At 42.6% G+C, this 21,587-nt stretch overlaps 1 protein-coding gene across 1 annotated transcript in view; it reads left to right on the forward strand.

Moving 5' to 3' along the window:
- Positions 1-347: 347 nt before the first annotated feature.
- The window catches only part of LOC309361216 (rab9 effector protein with kelch motifs-like), a gene marked incomplete at its 5' end in the record, with an annotated part of 32,817 nt that continues 11,577 nt past the window's right edge, over positions 348-21,587 (forward strand). Inside the window, 5 exon segments of the mRNA XM_081896147.1 lie at positions 348-357; positions 1,793-1,999; positions 11,016-11,177; positions 11,464-11,624; positions 12,241-12,370. Of these exon segments, the coding sequence (XP_081752273.1) occupies positions 348-357; positions 1,793-1,999; positions 11,016-11,177; positions 11,464-11,624; positions 12,241-12,370 (670 nt within the window).

Raw genomic sequence — 21,587 nt, forward strand, 5'->3', positions numbered from 1 at the left:
CAATCAGATTTCCTCTGAGCATTTCAAAAAATCCCATGTGGGGACAAAGTGAGATCAGAGGAAGCCTCTTAACTACAAAGAACTATTTACTATTTGAGCATGCATACATGTTTAGGCTAAATAAAACAGGAACCAAAGAGGAATGCATTTAGCAAACCCCGGAGGTCATAAACCTATAGGAAAGGAAATACAGGCATTTTACCACCTCCATGTAAACTCTGTTCCTGGCCCTAAAAGCTACCTAAAGATTACCAAAAGCTACATCAAAGCTACCTCCTTATCTTTATGTACTCAGGATGCCTGGTGAACAACTAGTCTGTGCTATGTGACTACCAGGCATAGAGAAAATGGGCAGAGGTGCGGAGGCTTGTGGGATTGATCAGAAATCATGTCAAATGACTCAAGCCCAGTCACGGGGATTCAAACCGCTGACCTTCTGATGCGCAAGTACTAAGCTCTGTAAGTTTAACCCACAACGCCACCCGCGTCCCTTACCTGACAGCAATTGCAGAGTGTGCTGCTGCTTTTAGGTCCTGCTTGTGGAGTTCGAGACTGGTTACATTACCGTCAGATAAATGAGACATTTAAGCAGGACAGGAAAATAGGATTTCAGAAGGAGAGGTCAAAGTTAGAAACAGAACTGTTAGAACCCAATACTAAGAACTTGTCTAGAATGTACAATTTGCTGTTGAAATGGAATACACAGGATGAAACGGTGAAATCAGCTATGATTAAATGGGCACAAGACATCGGTCATGACATTATGTTTGCTGACTGGGAACAGTTATGGACCACCGGTGTTAAATTCACGGGATGTAATGCCTTAAAAGAGAACATAATGAAAATGATTTACAGGTGGTACATGACCCCAGTCAAGCTTGCAAAAATATACCATTTGCCCAATAATAAATGTTGGAAATGTAATGAGACTGAAGGTACCTTCTACCACCTTTGGTGGACCTGCCCAAAGATTAAAGCCTTCTGGGAAATGATCTATAATGAAATTAAGAAGGTCCTTAAATGGACTTTTCCTAAGAAACCTGAGGCTTTTCTCCTGGGCATGGTTGGCCAACTGGTGTCAAAGAAGGACAGGACCTTTTTTATGTACGCTACCACAGCAGCAAGAATTCTTCTGGCAAAGTATTGGAAGATGCAAGAACTACCTACTCTGGAAGAATGGCAGACAAAGGTGACAGACTTCATGGGACTAGCAGAGATGACCGGCAGAATCCAAGACCAACCAGGGGAAAGAGACAGTGGAAGAGGACTGGAAGAAGTTTAAATTATATCTTAAAAACTGTTGTAAAATTGAGGAGTGTTGAGATGCCATGGGGTAAGAAGTAGAGAAATACAGCGGTAACTATTAAGTTCAAGGAAATCTAATGAAAGGGAATCAACAGATAATCTGATCAAAGGGTTGCTAAAGAACTTTGGAATAAGGATGCAGCGAAAGGGAGGTATGGGGAAGTCGGTATATGTTTAATGTTGTGTATGTTGTTGTTTCGTAATGTGTCTGTTTTTTATTATGTGTTTGAAAAATCAATAAAAATTCTTTTTTAAAAAAAATAGGTCCTGCTTGTGGGCTTTGCATTGGGGCATCTGGCTGGCCTCTGAGCAGGGGCAGACTTTGGTAATCTTTGGTAAACTGGTGCACTGAGTTATGACAAAATTTGGCACACTGAAATGGACCGTCTCAATTTTGCTCTCCCTCTTTTAGCGCCCTATGTATGGGAAGCACCCACACTGCCCAAAATCAGGCGCTGCTGTGAAACAGGATGCTGGACTAGATGAGCCCCCTTTGGCTTGATCCCACTACCAGGCTCTTACGTGTCTTTCTGGCTCCCAGATGCACACTGTTGGACAGCACCTGCCTGGCGGGGTCTATTGCCGCGGTATGAGAAGGCCACCTTCATTCCCACAAGCTGGCCCACGAGCCTCTGGGTGTTTGGAGGAGCCAGTGAAACTGGGAACAGTAATTGTGTGCAAGTTCTGGACCTCGGTATCAGTTATTTCCGTTTCATTTTATTACTTCTTGGAGTATTTTTGAAAAAAGATTTCAAACATGCAGCTGTCCAATTTCTAAATTTATTCATATCCAATATTTGCATCCCACTATCCCACCAAGGAGCTCAGAGCAGCAAATACAGCTCTCCTGAGAATAGTTATCCTTACAACAACCCATTGAGGTAGGTTAAGCTAGGAGAGAGTGATTGGTCTAAGTTCACTTGGCCTTAGTCAGGGGGTTGAATCCTAGTTTCTCAGGACTTAGTCCAACAATCTTACCACTACACCACACTGGCTATCTGTTAGATGATGGGTTAGCGTACTGCAGCAAAAACAACAGTGTCTGGTGTCACCGTCTATATCTAATAAATTTATTATGGCATCAGCTTTTGCACACTACAATCTGGCTTCTTTAGATGCATGAAGTATTATCCTGAGTTACTGCACTAGTGGGTCAGAAGGTGGAATTGTGAGATCAGAAGGAAATAATATGCAGAGATGGTGATACTTGTGTTTTAACAGTGGTCATTGACATACACACAAAATAGTTGTTTATAACATCCAAGCCATCGGTCAGAAAACTGGCACATGTAATTTGATTTAAAACCCCAAAATGTTTCAATTCAGTCCCTAATTTATAGCACTAAATCTCTTGAGGAAGTACAGTTCAGTAGTTTCAAGTTCTAGTTTCTCTTTGACGTTACTTTGAATCAAAGTACCACTAAATTAGCCTTGCATTTAAGCACTCGCCTGGTAAGCAAAGGGGACTAGGAATTCCATTTCTTTTTTTAAAAAAAATAATATTTATTGCTTTTAAAAATTACAGAAAGGGAAAAGAAAAAGAAGAAAGACAAAAGAGAAAAAACAAAAAAGAGAGCACACTTCCGGTCGGCGCCAGCGTTAATGGCGGTCCTTGCTTCGAGCTCCGAAGCAGGACTGCTCCACGAGTTCGGGTCTGACCCGCTACGGCGAGCGGGGGACCCCTAAAATCACAGGCGCTGAAGCCTGTGAACAAGGAGACTCGGTGGGCACCTTTGCGCCCCCCGGTACTGTGAAAGAGCCTTTTTAAAGGCTCCGGAGCGGCATCGGGAGTGAGCGCGGTGCTGAGAGTCGCTACCCAGCCCATGGAGTGAAGCCGCGTCGCCATCAACGGAGAGCGCTGATTCCTTCCTGAAACTACGATTTGACAGTAACACCCGTGAGTAAGACTGAAGGATTTAACGGGACATTAAATTTGGATATTCGGCTGAAAACGGGAACGGCTAAAATTAAGGAAGTCTGCCTTCCCGAACTGCATGTTAAATAGAGCAACGAAAGAACAAGCTGCATTTAAAAGGGAAATTTTCTTCTTTTTTTTAACTGTCAAACCTGACATCGAACTCAAACCTCCCCCCCATCAGGCAGGAGAGGGGGGGGAAAGATATTTGGACACTGCAAATCTGCATTAAAATAACTTGAGGAAAAAGTCTTTCACTGCCAAACCCCCGGGAATCGGGCTGCCTGAGTAAGGCACCGGGAAAGAGAACTGTCAAAATAACTTTGGATACAAAATGGACTTTATCTGAAACAAAATTACGGGACTTTAGAAGAACTATTTTGTTGAACTTTTGGTTGAAACAAAGTAAGGATTTACAGTTTGACTCTTGAACTTTTTCATCGCTCTATGTTTCCTTGTTTCTTTGTCTCTTATTTCCATTTGGATATAATCAAATGCTCCCTCTAGAGGGTTTAAAAGGAAACAGTTTCATTGAAGAAGAAATAGTGGGATTTTCCACTTGCAAACTATTCCTGTGAGAACGACCTTGAGGATATGAGTGCCCCAGCGGATGAGATATCAACTAGATCCAAAACAAAGTCTGCACAAAGAAAAAGGGGCTCAATATCAGGAGCAGCTGCACAGGAGAAGGCAACTACAGCATCAATGGAATTTATGACACAAGCATTGGTCAAAATAAACCAGTCTTTGGAAGCACTGACAAAGCAGTCTGCGGAAAACTCTAAAAAACTGACAGATCTGACAGTAAGATTGGACTTGAACACTGCAACTGTGACATCTAATACAGACTCTATAAATAGATTAATACAGGAAAGCACAGAAACAAGAAAAATTGCTGAAAGTGCTAAAAGCACGGCAGAGGAGACAAGGCAGAAATTTATTCCAATTGCAAAAAAAGTGAATGAACATGATGCAACTCTGGCCTTAATGGAACTGCAGAGGAAGGAGAAGAACCTCAAATTAAGATCAATTCCTGAAAGTGAGGGGGACAACCTTGTGGAATTCCTTACAGAGAAAATTGTGGAATTTTGGCAAGATGAACTGGAGACAGATGAGGAGATCGTAATAACCACAGCCTTTCGGCTGGGCAGGAGACAAGGCAAGAAGCCAAGGGACTGCCTAATTACATTGAGATCAAAGGAAGAAAGAGATAGAATATTGAATTTGCACTACCAAAAGGCACTGGTCATCCAGAATTCTCAGGCACAGATTTTCAAGGATATCCCTAAATATATTTTGGATGTGAGAACCCTCTATAAAGATCTGGTAGACCTGCTGAAGAAAAACTCCATCCCAGTCAGGTGGGAGTTTCCACAAGGCCTGTCCTTCAACTTTAAAGGCAAGAAGTACAAAATAAGAACAGTTCAAGACAAGGAACAGTTTTTGGAGAAAAACTCAGAGGATCTGCAGAAAGGAACGGTAGGAGAGGAAGAAATAACGGACATTGCAAATTTATCATTCGGACTCCCCTCAATACCAACGGAGGAAGAACAAAAACTTGGAGCAGTCGGAGGAATAGGTACTTAAGATCAAAATGTCTCTGCAACTTCTGAGCTGGAACTGCAACGGTTTGAACCTTCCCCGAAAAAGACGCCAAGTTTTCCACATTTTAAAGAAAGAACAATTAGATATAATATGTTTGCAAGAAACACACATCGCCAGGATACACAGGAAACTTTTGATAAATAAAAGATTGGGACAGGAATTTATCTCATCAGACAAAGTCAAAAAAAGAGGTGTGGTGATTTATGCAAAAGAAAAATTAGATCCAAAAATGATATTCAAGGATGAACAAGGAAGGTACCTGGCAATTGAAATTCAAATTCAAGGAGAAAAAGTTTTGATAGTAGGAGTTTACGCACCAAATGAAGGGAAGGCTGAATTCTTCAAGAAGTTGCATGAGACCTTAATGGATTTTCTCGACTACAAAATCGTAATGATGGGAGATATGAATGGAGTTGTCTCCACAAACATGGACAAAGCGCAGAGACAGGTGATTTCTAAAGAAGGGAGATTACCAAAGACTTTTTTTGAAATGACCGAAACTATGCACCTTATTGACATTTGGAGAACAAGGAACCCTCTTGAGAGAGAGAGGGAACTTTTTTCTCTGAAGCAAAAATGACATGGACAAGAATTGACCAAATTTGGGTAACTAGTAGCCTGGCGCCAAGAGTGAAAAAAACAGAAATCTGCCCAAAAACCTGCTCCGATCATAATGCGGTAAAGATGGAGATGAAACTAACAACAACTGGATCCTATAGATGGAAAATGAATGACACCCTATTTAGAGATGAAGAGATTTATAAGAAGGCCCCAAAAACATTGAAAGATTACTTTGAGATAAACCTGAGAACAGATGTGGAGAAAAGAACAATTTGGGATGCTAGCAAGGCCGTGATGCGTGGTTTCCTAATTCAGCAGAATTCCATAAAGAGGAAAAAACAAAATGAGAAGAAAGAAAATTTTTTGGAGAAAATGAAAGAATGAGAAAAGAAACTGAGATCTAAACCAAAGTCCCAAGAGATTTTGAGAGAAATAAAATACTATCAGATGCAATATATGGAACTGATGAATCAAGAGATAGAATGGAAAATAAAGCAAATGAGACAAAAGACCTTTGAATCAGCAGACAAATGTGGGAAACTTCTGTCATGGCAACTGAAAAAGAGGCAAAAACTGAACACTGTGACATGCCTTGAAGTAGATGGGAAAATCATCTACAAGCCAAATGAGATAAGTAATTGTTTTCAAAGCTTCTTTAGGAAATTATATGCACAAGGGCCTGTAAATGAACAAGAAATAGATGAATTTATCAAAAAACATGGACTACCAAAAATTTCAGAGCAAAGCAAAATGATCCTGAATGAGAAAATTACAGCACAAGAAATAGAGGGTGCCATTCAGAACATGCAATTGGGGAAATCTCCAGGACCAGATGGTTTGACTGCAAGATACTACAAAGCGTTGAAGGAATGGTTAATACAACCATTGAAAGAAGTATGCAATGAAATTATGGAGGGGGAAAAGGCTCCCGAATCGTGGGAAGAGGCATTTATCTCACTTATACCGAAAACAGAGACTGAAAAGAACCAGGTCAGGAACTACCGCCCTATATCTTTACTGAACGTGGATTACAAAATTTTTGCAGACATTCTGGCAAAAAGACTTAAAAGAGTGCTGTTAGAGGAGATTCACAAGGACCAGACAGGCTTTCTTCCTGGGAGACAGATGTCAGAAAATGTGAGGAACATTATAGACATTTTGGAGTTATTAGAGGTGGATATTAATAGGAAAGCTGTTTTGATTTTTGTGGACGCGGAGAAAGCCTTTGACAACATTTGCTGGAGTTTTATGAAGAAGAATCTCCAAGGGATGGGGGTAGGCCAAGGTTTTGAAAACGGTATAGGTGCAATATATTCTAAACAAAAAGCTAAGTTAATAGTAAACAATGTGGTTACGGAAGAAATACCAATAGAAAAAGGAACACGACAGGGATGCCCAATATCCCCTTTGCTTTTTATATCAGTCCTGGAGGTTTTGTTAAATATGATTAGAAGGGACCAGTTGGTTAAAGGTATCCAGGTCGGAGTTAAAAATTACAAGTTAAGGGCATTTGCAGATGACCTAGTCTTAACTTTGCAACAGCCAGATACTAGTACCAAAAGAGTATTAGAACTAATTGAGACATTTGGTCAAGTAGCAGGATTCAAACTGAATAAACAGAAAACGAAAGTGCTGGAAAAAAACTTAACAATGGAAGAAAGAGAGAGATTTCAGAGTGAAACAGGGTTGGAAATAACAAAAAAAGTGAAATATCTGGGGGTGAACTTAACATCTAAGAATGTGAATGTATTTAAAGACAATTATGAAAAGTGTTGGACAGAAGTAAAGAAAGATTTAGAAATATGGTCAAGATTGAGACTTTCCTTGTTAGGTCGAATTGCTGTTATTAAGATGAATGTATTGCCTAGAATGTTATTTTTGTTTCAGACGTTACAGATCTTAGACAAGATGGACTGCTTCAAGAAGTGGCAGAAAGACATATCCAAATTTGTCTGGCAGGGCAAAAAGCCCAGAATAAAATTTAAGATTTTAACTGATGCAAAAGATAGAGGGGGCTTTGCCCTGCCGGACTTAAGACTCTATTATGAATCAGCAACTTTTTGCTGGTTGAAACATTGGCTGCTTCTTGAAGATACAGACATTTTGGATTTGGAAGGGTATGATAATAACTTCGGTTGGCATGCATATTTATGGTATGACAAGGCAAAGGTGTATAAAAGTTTTAAAAACCATATTGTTAGGAAAGCACTATACAACGTTTGGATTCGATATAAAGACTTGTTGGAAAGTAAAACCCCCAGGTGGTTGTCACCAATGGAAGCTAAGGCGGTGAAAAAACTTAATATGGATTCTAAATGGCCAAAATACTGTGAAATCCTAGAACAAGATGGTGAGAAGTTTAAACTTCAGAGTTATGAGAGACTAAAGTTCAAAGTTCGAGATTGGTTACATTACCGTCAGATAAATGAGACATTTAAGCAGGACAGGAAAATAGGATTTCAGAAGGAGAGGTCAAAGTTAGAAACAGAACTGTTAGAACCCAATACTAAGAACTTGTCTAGAATGTACAATTTGGTGTTGAAATGGAATACACAGGATGAAACGGTGAAATCAGCTATGATTAAATGGGCACAGGATATCGGTCATGACATTATGTTTGCTGACTGGGAACAGTTATGGACCACCGGTGTTAAATTCACGGCATGTAATGCCTTAAAAGAGAACATAATGAAAATGATTTACAGGTGGTACATGACCCCATTCAAACTAGCAAAAATATACCATCTGCCCAATAACAAATGTTGGAAATGTAATGAGACTGAAGGTACCTTTTACCACCTTTGGTGGACCTGCCCAAAGATTAAAGCCTTCTGGGAAATGATCTATAAAGAAATTAAGAAGGTCCTTAAATGGACTTTTCCTAAGAAACCTGAGGCTTTTCTCCTGGGCATGGTTGGCCAATTGGTGCCAAAGAAGGACAGAACCTTTTTTATGTATGCTACCACAGCAGCAAGAATTCTCCTGGCAAAGTATTGGAAGATGCAAGAACTACCTACTCTGGAAGAATGGCAGACGAAGGTGACAGACTTCATGGGACTAGCAGAGATGACCGGCAGAATCCGAGATCAGGGGAAAGAGACAGTGGAAGAGGACTGGAAGAAGTTTAAACTATATCTTAAAAACTGTTGTAAAATTGAGGAGTGTTGAGATGTCAAGGGGTAAGAAGTAGAGAAATACAGCTGTAAATATTAAGTTTAAAGAAATTTAATGAAAGGGAATCAATAGATAAACTGATTAAAGGGTTGCTAAAGAACTTTGGAAAAAGGATGCAGCGAAAGGGAGGTACGGGGAAGTCGGTATATGTTTAATGTGGTGTATGTTTTTGTTTTGTAATGTGTTTGTCTTTTATTATGTGTTGGAAAAATCAATAATTTTTTTTTTTAAAAAAAGAGAAAAAACAAAAAAGAAAGGAACAATACAATACAATATAAAAACAATACAATACACAGCCTAAACACATTAAACTAACCACATTAAACTAAGCTAAACAAAACCCTAACCCACCCTAACCCTAAACAAAATAAGACAAAAACCATAAAAAACCATACATCACAGCTTTTCCATGCTCTATCTTTCATTCCCTTGTTTCTTCGACTTCCTCTCACCTCCCTTTTTGTATTCCACTTATATTAATTGTTTCAGCAAATCCTTTCCATCTTTCTATATTTTCTGTCATATTATAAATATCTTAACATATTTTTTATCCTTATTTTCCATTAAAACTAAAATACTTATATATGCTTAACTCTTTATAACATTTCTGCTAAGACCATAAAATTTCTTTCCACCAATTTTCTATCACTCATTAATTTTACAATATTTCTATATATAGACTTTAAATTCTCTAATCTTCTTCCACCATCTCCTCTCCCTGGTTTCGGAATCTGCCAGTCCTTTCCGTCAATTCCATATAATCCATCAACCTGGAGATCTTATGTCCGAGGCTCTTAACTCTTTTCCAGGTCCCTTCTGCTGATCTTCTTCATATTCTTTAATGCCAAGGAGCAGATCTCGGGAAAACTCCAACCTAACAACACTGTTAATCCTCCTAGATAGATCAGTCAAATTTCCATAGTTGAAACTGAGGTCTATAAGATGTTTCATGACATGTTTCGAAATTCCTCCAAATCCAAATGCTCCCAGAACTCCAATCTCTTCCAGACCCAAGTCCATGTCCCAAAAGTCAGTTAATCCCTGCATAGAGGGATCTTTCCAACTTTCCTTCTTCCGTCCAAGCCGGGATCCAATCCTTAAAATCTGGCTTTTTCTGGATTCAATCATAGAAGGCCTCAATTTGTAATCCTTGATTTGCTTCTGTAGGACTGAGGATCCCGCTTGTATTACTTTAGAGTCAACAACCACAGCTTTCTCTTTCTCCTCCACAATTTGTCCTGCCAAAGTAGATTCTTGTACCAAGTCCTGAATTGTTTCTATGTTGGTGCTCACTTTTTGTCTCAAATTGGTCGTGTTTTGTTCCAAATTGTCAATTTTGAGAGACATGTCAACCGTCTTCTTATGAAGCTGTTCCAGCGAATAACTTACATAATACCGTCACAATGGCTTCTCCTATCAACATTTTGAATGGTCCAAGGTTAATCTCTGGTTCTCAGAATCCTTATCTTGCAGCTGGAGATCTCCCAGTTACACTCCTGTAACAGTTTCAAAAGCTCCCTCTAGAGGGAAACAGTCTCCACTTGTATCAATTATTTCAAGCACAACTCAAGCAATAAAAATAGTTTCAATTTTCTGTTACTTCCCCTCCTTTTTAAACGCAGAAGAGGACAATGGAAACAGTATCTTACTCTTATTTAGCTAGCTGTCAAATCCGTTCTGTCAATGAACTCTCCCCAAACGTCATCTGGCAGCCCGTTTCCAGGTTCAGAGCAGTGGCAATTTGATTTTTCACTCTCTCCTGCAGGCTCACTAGGTCCAAAATTTCCCCCCTCTTCTCCTGCATCCAAGGGGGGTTTTGTATTTTTAACTGATGGAAATTTAATCTTTTGCCAAAAGCTTTCAAAGACTTTAGCTTGTAACGTCTTTGCTTCAGTCTATTTACAAAAGCGGAAGGCAGACTTCCTGTTTATAACCTTCCCGCTTTGGTGCCAAATTAAGATATTTAAAGATCCAATTTTCCGTTCTACTCACCGGTAGTTGTTTAAAATCCAATTGTCCACAGGAAAAAGTCAGCGCTCTCCGGCAACAACAATGCGGCTTCACTCCGTGAAAGAAGCAGTCGATTCAAAGCACCGCGCCACTCACCCCACGTCGCTCCGGATCCCCAAAACAGGGTTTCCCCGCGAGTAGGGGAGGCGCAAAAGGTGCCAGCCGAATCCCAGGTTCACAAGCTTCTCCCGCTTGTGATTTCAGTGGGTCTCCGCCTTCACCGTGGCGGTCAGACCCTGCTTTCTACGGAGCAAGTTCCTCCCGATCGGAGGAGCTCCGCCATTGCCGGAGGCGCCAACCCGGAAGTCCAGGAATTTCATTTCTTTCTTCCACATGTGACGTGTAATTCGCACCCACTCCCATTTTCTGTGCTTATAATTTACTTGTGTGCAATCCCCAATTTTTCAATATTGTAGCTTACAAATATTTTTGTTTTTCACGTTAGAAGGTGGAACTTGGATGAGCCCTAAGGTGATCGGCACTCCACCATCCCTTCGGACTTATCATACATCCTCAGCAGTGATTGGGGACCATTTGTATGTATTTGGAGGAGGCAATAAAGGGGTGGATCCAGTCAAAGACCAGCAGCTTCACATCTTTGACTCTGGTAAGCTTCCTCTGCTCCTGTACAGATGTTTCCCAAACTAAATGTTTAGCTGATTCCCCTGGGCCTGGCAGCAGATGGAGCAAAGTAGGAGTTGAATCCTGTTAGCCCTACTTAGAGAAAAACCGGCGAAATGGATAGACATGACTAATGTAGGCCTTTTAATTGCAATGGGTCTACTCTTAGGTAAAACATAGCTAAATGCAACCCTATGTGTGGGAAGCAGGGAGCAAGGACCTTGAGGTAGCTGTTGCTTCATCTTAATACATTTCTCTCTCGCCACCTGTAGCCACTCTGACATGGCTGCAACCAGAAGTTTGGGGCGACCCTCCTGCTCCTCGACATGGCCATGCCATGGTGGCTGTCGAGAACAGGCTCTACATACATGGTGGATTGGCAGGTGATACCCTTTTTGATTATCTCTTCTGCTTTGATACAAATAAGTACTCAGTTGTGCAAACTTTGTGGAAAGGGATTCTTATCTTCCCATCTTGCCTTAAAAAAACCCAAAGACATAAAACTTTAGCTTTTAGAAGCTACACATTATAAAGCAGGGGTCAGCAATTTTTTTCAGCAGGGGGCCGGTCCACTGTCTCTCAGACCTTGTGGGGGGCCAGACTATATTTTGAATTTTTTTAAAAAATGAACTAATTCCTGTGCCCCACAAATAACCCAGAGATGCATTTTAAATAAAAGCACACATTCCACTCATGTAAAAACACCAGGCCGGCCCCACAAATAACCCATAGATGCATTTTAAATAAAAGGACACATTCTACTCATGTAAAAACATGCTGATTCCCGGACCGTCTGTCGGCCAGATTTAGAAGGCGAATGGGCCTTAGTTTGCCTACCAATGTTATAAAGCCTTAAAGGCTAAGAATGTGAGAAATACTGTAGGATCCTGATTACAGTTTCCACCTGCAGTCTGTGTTACTACAGAATTGTGGTACAGCCTTAGGAGGTGGTGTGGGGTAGTGGGTAGCGTTTGACAAGATCCAGGAAGACGAGGAATTGGACTTCTGGTTGAGCCCGACCCCAGCGCGAACGGGGATTTTTCCGCTAGGAGAATCCCGGGTTTTCCGAAGGAAAAGGGGGTGCTACAGGGCGCAGTAGCCCCCCGAAAATACTCTCTGGAGGAGGTCCAGGAGTTCTGGTTCCTGCTGATGCCGAAACGCTAACCGTCCAGCCGTCAGGTAGCTCCTATTCGGGGTGAAGAGAATGGCGGGCAGGGAAGCGGGCTGAAGGGAAGCCATTGCTGCCTTCGGAAAGCGAAGCCCCGAGTTCACAGGGAAAGTGCTCAATTCTCAAATTACAAGAAATTCGGACCTAACTTTAATAAAAAAAAGGATTGATTTGGTCTAAGGAAGGATTCGGAACTAGAAATAACAACATAAAATGGGGGTGAAAATGGGGGTGGGGAGGTAAAAGTAGATATCGTCCTAGCTCCTTGTCCTTGTACAATAAGGCTACTTGGAACTTCATTTGATTGTGCGGCGTATCAACTACAGCTGTGGTATTAAAGAAAAAGTTGGTGCCGCTTTCCTCTTCATCACACTAAGCAGGAAGTTAGCTGTCATCTCGGTAATCCAACAATCAGAATCCTGCAGAAGAAGGGACACTATCCAAGGCTGGATTGGGAGATGAAGCTTGTTCACGAGAGGAGTTAGAAACAGAGATCTTTCATCTGTCCAGTTGGGACAGAAGAGCATTACGTGTTCCATAGTCTCCAGAGCCGTGTCATTGCAGGTGCATGTTCTATTTGTGATGGGAATTCTAGAATAACGACCCGACAGAACTGCTGTAGGAAAACAGTTGAGACGGGCACAGGTAAAGGCCCTTCGCTTAGCCTCCGAAGAAATTGTGAAGCAGTATAGAGGGATCCCTTCGGGGGGTGGAATAGCTAGGGCTAAGCCTGAACACGGCCCTCTTGCATGGGAGGCTGTGTTAGAGAAGTCAAGTTGCTGTAGCTTCTTTTTGATTGGAGGTAGGGCCGCCGGGCTAATACACTCTAATTTAAGAACAGTTTTGCAGTTCAGATTGAGAAGAGAGCGGAATTTGAGGTTAATTGTAGTTTTCCAAGGAGAATTATGAGTATCTCTTAGGATCAAATTGGAGAAACCACCTCTAATTCGAGCATCCGATGCTAATAGGTGGGAGCTATAGGAAATGGCTCGACTCCATGCTCGTTTTTCAATTGAGGGCTGGGCGAACTCAAGTCGTAGGGCTGCACCTGAGACACATCTCGGGACGCCGGAAAGAGATCTCAGAAACATGTGATAATAATAATAATTTATTATTTGTACCCCGCCCATCTGGCTGGGTTTCCCCAGCCACTCTGGGCGGCTTCCATAGAAACCAGAAAACACTAAAATATCATACATTAAAAACTTCCCTGAACAGGGCTGCCTTAAGATGTCTTCTGAATGTCAAGTAGTTGTTTATCGTTTTGACATCTGATGGGAGGGCGTTCCACAGGGCGGGCGCCACTACCGAAAAGGCCCTCTGCCTGGTTCCCTGTAGCTTTGCTTCTCGCAATGAGGGAACTGCCAGAAGGCCCTCGGCACTGGACCTCAGCGTCCGGGCCGAATGATGGGGGTGGGGACGCTCCTTCAGGTATACTGGGTCGAGGCCGTTTAGGGCTTTAAAGGTCAACACCAACACTTTGAATTGTGCTCGGAAACGTACTGGGAGCCAATGTAGGTCTTTCAAGGTCGGTGTTATGTGATCTCGGCGGCCGCCCCCAGTCACCAGTCTAGCTGCCGCATTCTGGATTAGCTGTAGTTTCCGAGTCACCTTCAAAGGTAGCCCCACGTAGAGCGCATTGCAGTAGTCCAAGCGGGAGATAACTAGAGCCTGCACCACTCTGGCGAGACAGTCCACGGGCAGGTAGGGTCTCAGCCTGCGTACCAGGTGGAGTTGGTAGACAGCTGCCCTGGATACAGAATTGACCTGCGCCTCCATGGACAGCTGTGAGTCCAAAATGACTCCCAGGCTACGCACCTGGTCCTTCAGGGGCACAGTTACCCTATTCAGGACCAGGGAGTCCTCCACACCAGCCCGCCCCCTGTCCCCCCAAAACAGTACTTCTGTCTTGTCAGGATTCAGCTTCAATCCATTAGCCGCCATCCATCCTCCAACCGCCTCCAGGCACTCACACAGGACCTTCACCGCCTTCACTGGTTCTGATTTGAAAGAGAGGTAGAGCTGGGTATCATCTGCATATTGATGGACACCCAGTCCAAACCCCCTGATGATCTCTCCCAGCGGCTTCATATAGATGTTAAAAAGCATGGAGGAGAGGACGGAACCCTGAGGTACCCCACAAGTGAGGGCCCAAGGGTCTGAACACTCATCCCCCACCACCACTTTCTGAACACGGCCCAGGAGGAAGGAGCGAAACCACTGTATAACAGTGCCCCCAGCTCCCAGCCCCTCTAGACGGTCCAGAAGGATGTTATGGTCGATTGTATCAAAGGCCGCTGAGAGATCCAGCAGAACTAGGAAACAACTCTCACCTTTGTCCCTAGCTCGCCGGAGATCATCAACCAGTGCGACCAAGGCAGTTTCAGTCCCATGATGAGGCCTGAACCCCGATTGGAAGGGATCCAAATGGTCCGCATCCTCCAGGCGTGCCTGGAGTTGTTCAGCAACCACACGCTCAATCACCTTGCCCAAGAATGGAAGATTTGAGACTGGGCGATAGTTGGCCATACTGGCCGGGTCTAAAGATGGTTTTTTAAGAAGCGGTTTAATCACCGCCTCTTTCAGCGGGTCTGGGAAGGCTCCCTCACAGAGGGAAGCATTCACCACCCTGCAGAGCCCATCGCCCAGCCCTTCCCGGCTTGCTTTTATTAGCCAGGATGGGCAAGGATCCAGGAGACAGGTGGTTGGTTTCACGCGTCCAAGCAGCCTGTCCACATCCTCGGGGGTAACGGCTTGAAACTGATTCCATGCAACTTGACCAGACAGGGCTCTAGCACTCTCCCGCCCCAGCCCTGCTCCCACGGTGGTGTCTAGCTCCTTCCGAATATGAGTGATTTTATCTGCAAAAAAACTTTGCAAAATCGTTGCAGGAGATCTTGGGGTCTTTACAAGGCCCCGGTGGTAAAGGTGGTTCCGTTAAATTGCGGACCACCTGAAAGAGTCTCCTGCTACTATTTTCTGCAGATGAAATAGAGGCGGTGAAGAAAGTCTTCTTCGCCATCACTATCGCCACTTGGTAGGCTCAACGTTGAGCTCTAACCTGTGTCCAGTCAGATTCGGAGTGAGTTTTCTGCCACTGACGCTCTAGCCGTCTCAGCGATTGTTTCATCGCCCTCAGCTCCGAAGAAAACCACGGGGCTGTCCGGGCTCCATGCAATCGGAGAGGGCGCTTCGGAGCCAGACAGTCAATAGCCCTGGTTAACTCCGCATTCCAGTGAAGTGGGCAACCCAAGTTGCCTGATATTGCTGTAGTCCATACTTCGCAGCCATATAATAATTTAGGGACAACTTTGGCATTAAATATTTGGATTGCTGCTGGAAGGTGTTTGCCGCCCTTCTGGTGGTAAAATCGGACAATGGCATTAGAGGTCGCGGTTGCAGCGAGAAAGGCAGATTGTAGGTGGGTGGTCCAAGAGAGATTATAAGTGAATATTAAGCCTAGATATTTAAAGGCTTTTACCTTTTCTAGGTAGCCACCTGTGATCTTGAGCGGCTCCAGCTTGAGTTTGCGGGAATGAGTGAAGTGGAGGACTTTCGATTTTTAATAATTAATATTAAGAGCTTCTGCCTTACAATAGGCGATAAATGCATTAAACTGCATTTGTTAGGTCCGCAGCTGTTCTGGATAAGATGACGGCATCATCTGCATAGAAAAGGGAAGCAACGGGGTGGCCTGCTAAGTGAGGAAGATACTTGGTTGCTAGCTTCAAAGGGGGAATTGCATCATGCAGATAAAGATTAAACAATAAAGGGGCCAAGAGACAACCTTGTCGGACGCCCTTGGCCATTGGGAATGGAGTGGTAAGGGAGCCGTTGGGACCACTTCGGACGCGAGCTGTGGTGTTTGAATAAAGGGAAATAATTAGGGAGAGGAGGTGCGGATCAATTCCCAGATGGGCAAGTTTGGACCATAATCTCTGCCTAGGAATGGAATCAAAGGCGGCCTCCAGGTCCATGAAAGCGGCAAACAGGTGGCCTTGCCTTGGTGCAGTGTATTTACTGGCAAGGTGATAGAGAGTTAGACAGTGGTCCATTGTTGATGCTGACTTTCGGAAGCCAATCTGTTCTGGCGGTAGAATGTTCCTCTCATGGACCCATGAAAGAAGTTCTTCCAGTAAGACAGCGGCAAATATTTTCCCCGGAATAGATAATAAACTGATGGGGCGATAGTTCCTAGGGTTGTTTGGCTGGCCGCCTTTGAAGATTGGAACTATTGTAGCTTCTCTCCAGGAGTCGGGGATGTCTAGGGCGGAGGAGATAGCGGTGAATACAGGAGTCAGCTGTTCGCGCCACCAAAGAGGATCAGTCAGGAAAAGGTCCAACGGGACCATGTCTGGGCCGGGGGCCTTATTCCTTCGCATGGACATTATGATGTTGAAGATGCGAGTTGAGGTAAAGTTTACTGGGGAGGTGGGACTGAGAGAACAGGAACAGAGGTCCAACGGGGATTGGAGATGATTTGGAGAAGCGAAACTGGCTGAATAATAGGCAATCCATTCGTCAGCGGAAATCTGGGTAGCTGAATTGAGTGGTGCCGAAGGCCTAACTAAGCGCCAGAAGGAGCGGGAGTCATGCCTCTCTATAGCCGAACGAAGAGTGGACCAAGCCTCAAGGACGTGTTGCTGTTTCTTGCAATGAATCATGTTTCTGTATGTCCTTTTAATATCTATAAGCTCTGCACGGATTTGGGGGTCGTTGGAAAATTTGATGATTCTGACCATTCTCCTAATTCGCCTTCTTAGGGCTTTACATTCCTTGTCAAACCAAGGTGATTCAGAGAAGCAGCGTTGGTAGGTAGGCGAGGTGGTGGTTATGTAAGTTGTTGAGAAAGCATCAATTAATTTCCGGTATTGGTCAGCGGGCAGAATTGAGTCAGAGGGAACTGCAGGCATATCAAATGATTTTTGTATGTCCAGGGCAAGAGAGGAGCTGAGGCTTGTCCATTTCTTTGTTTTATATACAGGGTAGCTTTGTGCCGTGGAACCATAGCTTGAGGGGGCTGAAAATGGCTCTGTTAGGTTTAACAATAAAGTCAATGGAAGGTGGTCACCACCAAAGTATTCAGCCACTTCCATTTTTGTGGCGATTGAGAATAGCTCCGGCGTCAATAGAATGTAGTCGACAACACTGGTTCCCCGGGAAGTGATGCACGTTAACTGCTGCGAGGACAAGGGAGTAACGTTGCCATTTGCGATGCAGAGATCGTTTTCGATGGCCAATTGGGCCATCAGCCTCCCCGACGCATTTGTTATGGGATCAAGAGAGCATCTGTTTCCCCAGGGGGGCTGCAGGGGATTGTCCAGGAGTGCTGCGGGAGATAATATACCATCGTCGTTGGGACCTATTCTTGCATTAAAGTCGCCTAAGAGGATTTGAGGAAGTCCTGGGTTAGTTGTTTGAAGATCGTGGAGCCAGGACGAAAGTGCAGACCACCTTTCATTACGGTCGGAATCATTAATTGCTGGAGGCAGATATACTGTAGTTATCAACCATGGGCTTTTGGTCTTTGGAAGATGGATCTTTATGGTGAGAAAGTAAGGGGAAGATTTAATTTCCTCGCAGACAGTGAGGGATAAGCTGGTTGAAATAAGACAGGCGAGGCCAACTTGAGGGCGACCCCTGTTAGCTAGTTTGCGAGCACAGGAGCTAAAGGAGCAATAATTTGGGAGAGCGATACTTTGTTGGGAGCAGGTCTCTTGGAGGCACACAATGTCAAAAGAAGAGATGAAGTTTATTGCCTCAGGATCCATTTGTTTTGTCGCCCAGCCGTTAACATTCCAGGAGACAATTTTAAGGCTCTGGGGTGGGTTGGATGCGCTTTTCAGGGAAAGAACTACTTTTGCTTGATTTGTGAGTGAGGATTGAGCCTGTTTGTTTCTAATGATGTCTAATTTCCGCGAAGATAGGGAGCCGGCTGGTGTTTGCCTCTGGTCTGGTCTTTGTCAATTATTTCCCGAGGTACTTTTAGGGATTACTCTTTTGTGAGCCGGCCCATTGCTCTCCATGCATGGCAAACTAGCCAAGTGTTCTATAGTTTCGGCTGGTAAATGTTGAGTACTGACATTAGTGGTCACCGGGCCTTTGAAGTGTGTTATCTCTTTCCGTAGGTATTCTTCCGGTACCTGATTGTGGCCTAATTCTGCCTCGTCTAGGTACCTCAGCTTGTCCCAAGAGCCTGGTGAGTTCACCTTAGGGATGGTTCTCCTTATTGGAGGTGGTGTAGTGTTCTCTTCAATGTGCTGGGCTTCCTTGATTGAAGGTAGGTTAATCTCAGCCATTGTCTGAAGGTAACGTGGCCGACAGGCCGCTGGGTTTTGTTCTTGTATAGGGTTCAATTTATAGGAGGTCTGGTCCTTTTTATGGGCGTCCACATTGATTTCCTTATTTATATCTCTCCCAGCCAGCTTAATTCTTAGCATATCTAATCTTTCTAATATTTCAGTTTGTATTAGAGATGGAAATTGGCAAAATTGCCTGATTAAGGTATTTTCTTCCACGGAGAAAAAGTCCTCATCTTCATTCTCTTGAAATTGCAGGTCTTGCACGTGAGCATTTTTCTTTTTTAGTTTTTGAGGCTCTTGTTTCTGGAGACCAGGCCAGGTTTTGGGAGGTTGTTTCTCCTTACTAGGGTTTGCATGCTTAGCTTCCAGGAGGGGATTCAGTGGTGCCTTGTTTTCAAAAAATCTGAGAATTTTAATCTGGGCCTTTAAGAATATATATCTTGATCTGTAAATAAACTTGGCCAGGTTCTGGTCTCTAAATGTGATCACTGCTCTCATTGAACAACCATCATGATGCAAATAATCTACAGAAGTAATGTCATTTGGCTTTACTGCTCCTGGCAATATATCATTCAGAATGTTCAAGGAGCTCATTCTTCGATCTTTCCCTGTAAGGAAGCCCTTTGATTTTGGGAAGTTTGTAAGTACCAATTTTTGGGGATTTAAGATCAGGTTCCAACATCTTGCCTGAGTAAAGGCTTGCCCATCTTGTATAATGTTGTCATCGCGATTGGGCATTGCATCGTCCCCATTTCCCACTTTGCTGAGCGGTTTGCTGCCTTCATTGTTAGGGACCGCTTCTCCCCCAGTATCTAGTTTACTAAGTGAACTGTTACCAGGGCTCTGGGACGTTGCTTCCATCCTCCCATTTAGTTCTAAACTCTGGTTCAGAGATGCCTCCTTAGCCATTAGCTGTGGCGATGACTTCTTTTTCCCCTTCTTACCTTTCTCTTTTTTATCTCGTGCAGCAGATTTGTTTGAGTCCGATGGGAGTAGATTAAATAATTTCTGCCATTGTTTATGTCGACTTATCTTTATTTTCCTTTATTTTATGTTGTTATTTCTATGTATATTATGCTATGGCCATACGGCTAATGCAATAAAATCTATTGAAGTCATGTGATTCGGAACTAAATGCTAAAACAACGGAGGTCGGCTGTCTTCTGAAATCAGCTTAGACGCAGGACTGCAAGCAGAGCTGGAAACGGGAAGTGAGTTGCCACTAGCGGCTTTGATCTTTTTCCTCCTTTTGAAACTTTTAAAAGTAACCTTTTCAGTAGAAGCAGTGGAAAAATAACAAAGTTTAAAAGGGGGGAAGAAGCTGGAAACTTTTAAGCCCTCGAAGATATAAAGCACTGAGTTAGAAGGAGTCTGAGTTAGAAGGAGTCTGTGAACAACTCAGGTCTGTTTTTTTCGAATATCTGCGCAATAGAGCTTCAGACTCCATTGTTACTATTTTTAGAACAATGTCTCTTGTCGAGAATGCAGAGATAGAAGGAAATATTTGAATGCTACTCCAACTGGTTTTTGCTGGTTTCTTCTATTTGTTTTTTTGGAAGGATTACAAACTGTTGATTTTTTTTTTTACTAGCATTATTTGGATTAGGGGGAAATTAAGTTAAAATTCGCTAAAAACTCTATACAACTTAACATCTGAAACAGGGAACTACAACTTGTTTTTTTGATCTGACTACTTTTGATTTTTCTTTTTTTTATGCCCTGTTGTGCTTTGAAGTCATTTTAGTGACTTATGGAAACAATTTTTGGATGACATTTCCCCCAATCCTAGAAACTGTTTAAAGTATTTTTATTTGGATATTAATTATTTTATTTTGGAATCTATTTAGAATTGGATTAGGACTCTTTTTGACATTTTCTTTTTCTTTTCTTTTTTGTTTCTGTCTTATCAATTTCTAATTTCCTTTTTTGAAGTTTTGAATCTGGTCTGCTCCTATCTCCAATTTGAGAAGTATTATTTTGTATCCTCGGAATAACTTTTTGGACCAATCTAAAATTCTGGATTTTTGGGCCATTTCTGGAGGGAAATTTCCATAATTGGATTACAAATTTCTACAACTGGACAAATTCTCTTATTTACTGATCTATCTGCTCTGGAACATTTTGGACTTTGGATTTTGGTTTCTACTGTCCTTATCTAATTGGAAATAGCCTAACTGGTGGTGGAAGAAGGATTAGCCTAAGTGGTGGCGAGAAGATATAAGGGCTGCACCATCCTACCTCTACCTCTATTAATATTGTTTAGTGGAGTTGTAAAATCTGGAATAAGGAACAATTTAATAATTCTTATTTTTCTTCAATCGGATCTGCATACTATACCCTTTCCAACCCCCAAGGGGAGTTGACTTATTTGTAATAATTGTTGTGATCTGATACTATTTAAAGGTTGACTGTAATAATTTGAATATTTTGTTAGTTATAAATTGTCATTATGGAAAAGATGAAAAAATCGGGTGAAGGAACTCCAGGGGATAGGAAAGGGTCGAAACGAGTCAGAATTTAGAGCGGAAATTTTGAGAATGTTTGCAGAAATCAAACAAAGTGGGGGGAAAATGGAAACTAAATTAGAACAGGTGGACAATAGAATTGGCAAAATGGATAAAAAAATAGATTAAACAGTTAATGAACTTAAAGGTCAAATAAAAGATGTAACTAAAAGAACACAAAAATTAGAGGAAGGGTGGAAAAGAACAAAATTAGAAATGAAAGAGATGAAAAGAGAGGAAGAGAAAATGAAAACAGGTATGTCAGAGATGAACAAGACCCAGGAGGAAGTTTTGGATTCGATTGCAATGAATGAATTAAGACAGAGAGAAGGCAATCTGAGGCTGAGAGCAATACAGGAGACACGGGGAGAGAATATTAAGGAGAAATTGATAAAGGAATTGGCACAATGGCTCGAGATAGA

Source organism: Podarcis melisellensis, assembly GCF_964234715.1.
Source record: "Podarcis melisellensis genome assembly, chromosome: W".
NCBI lineage: Eukaryota > Metazoa > Chordata > Lepidosauria > Squamata > Lacertidae > Podarcis > Podarcis melisellensis.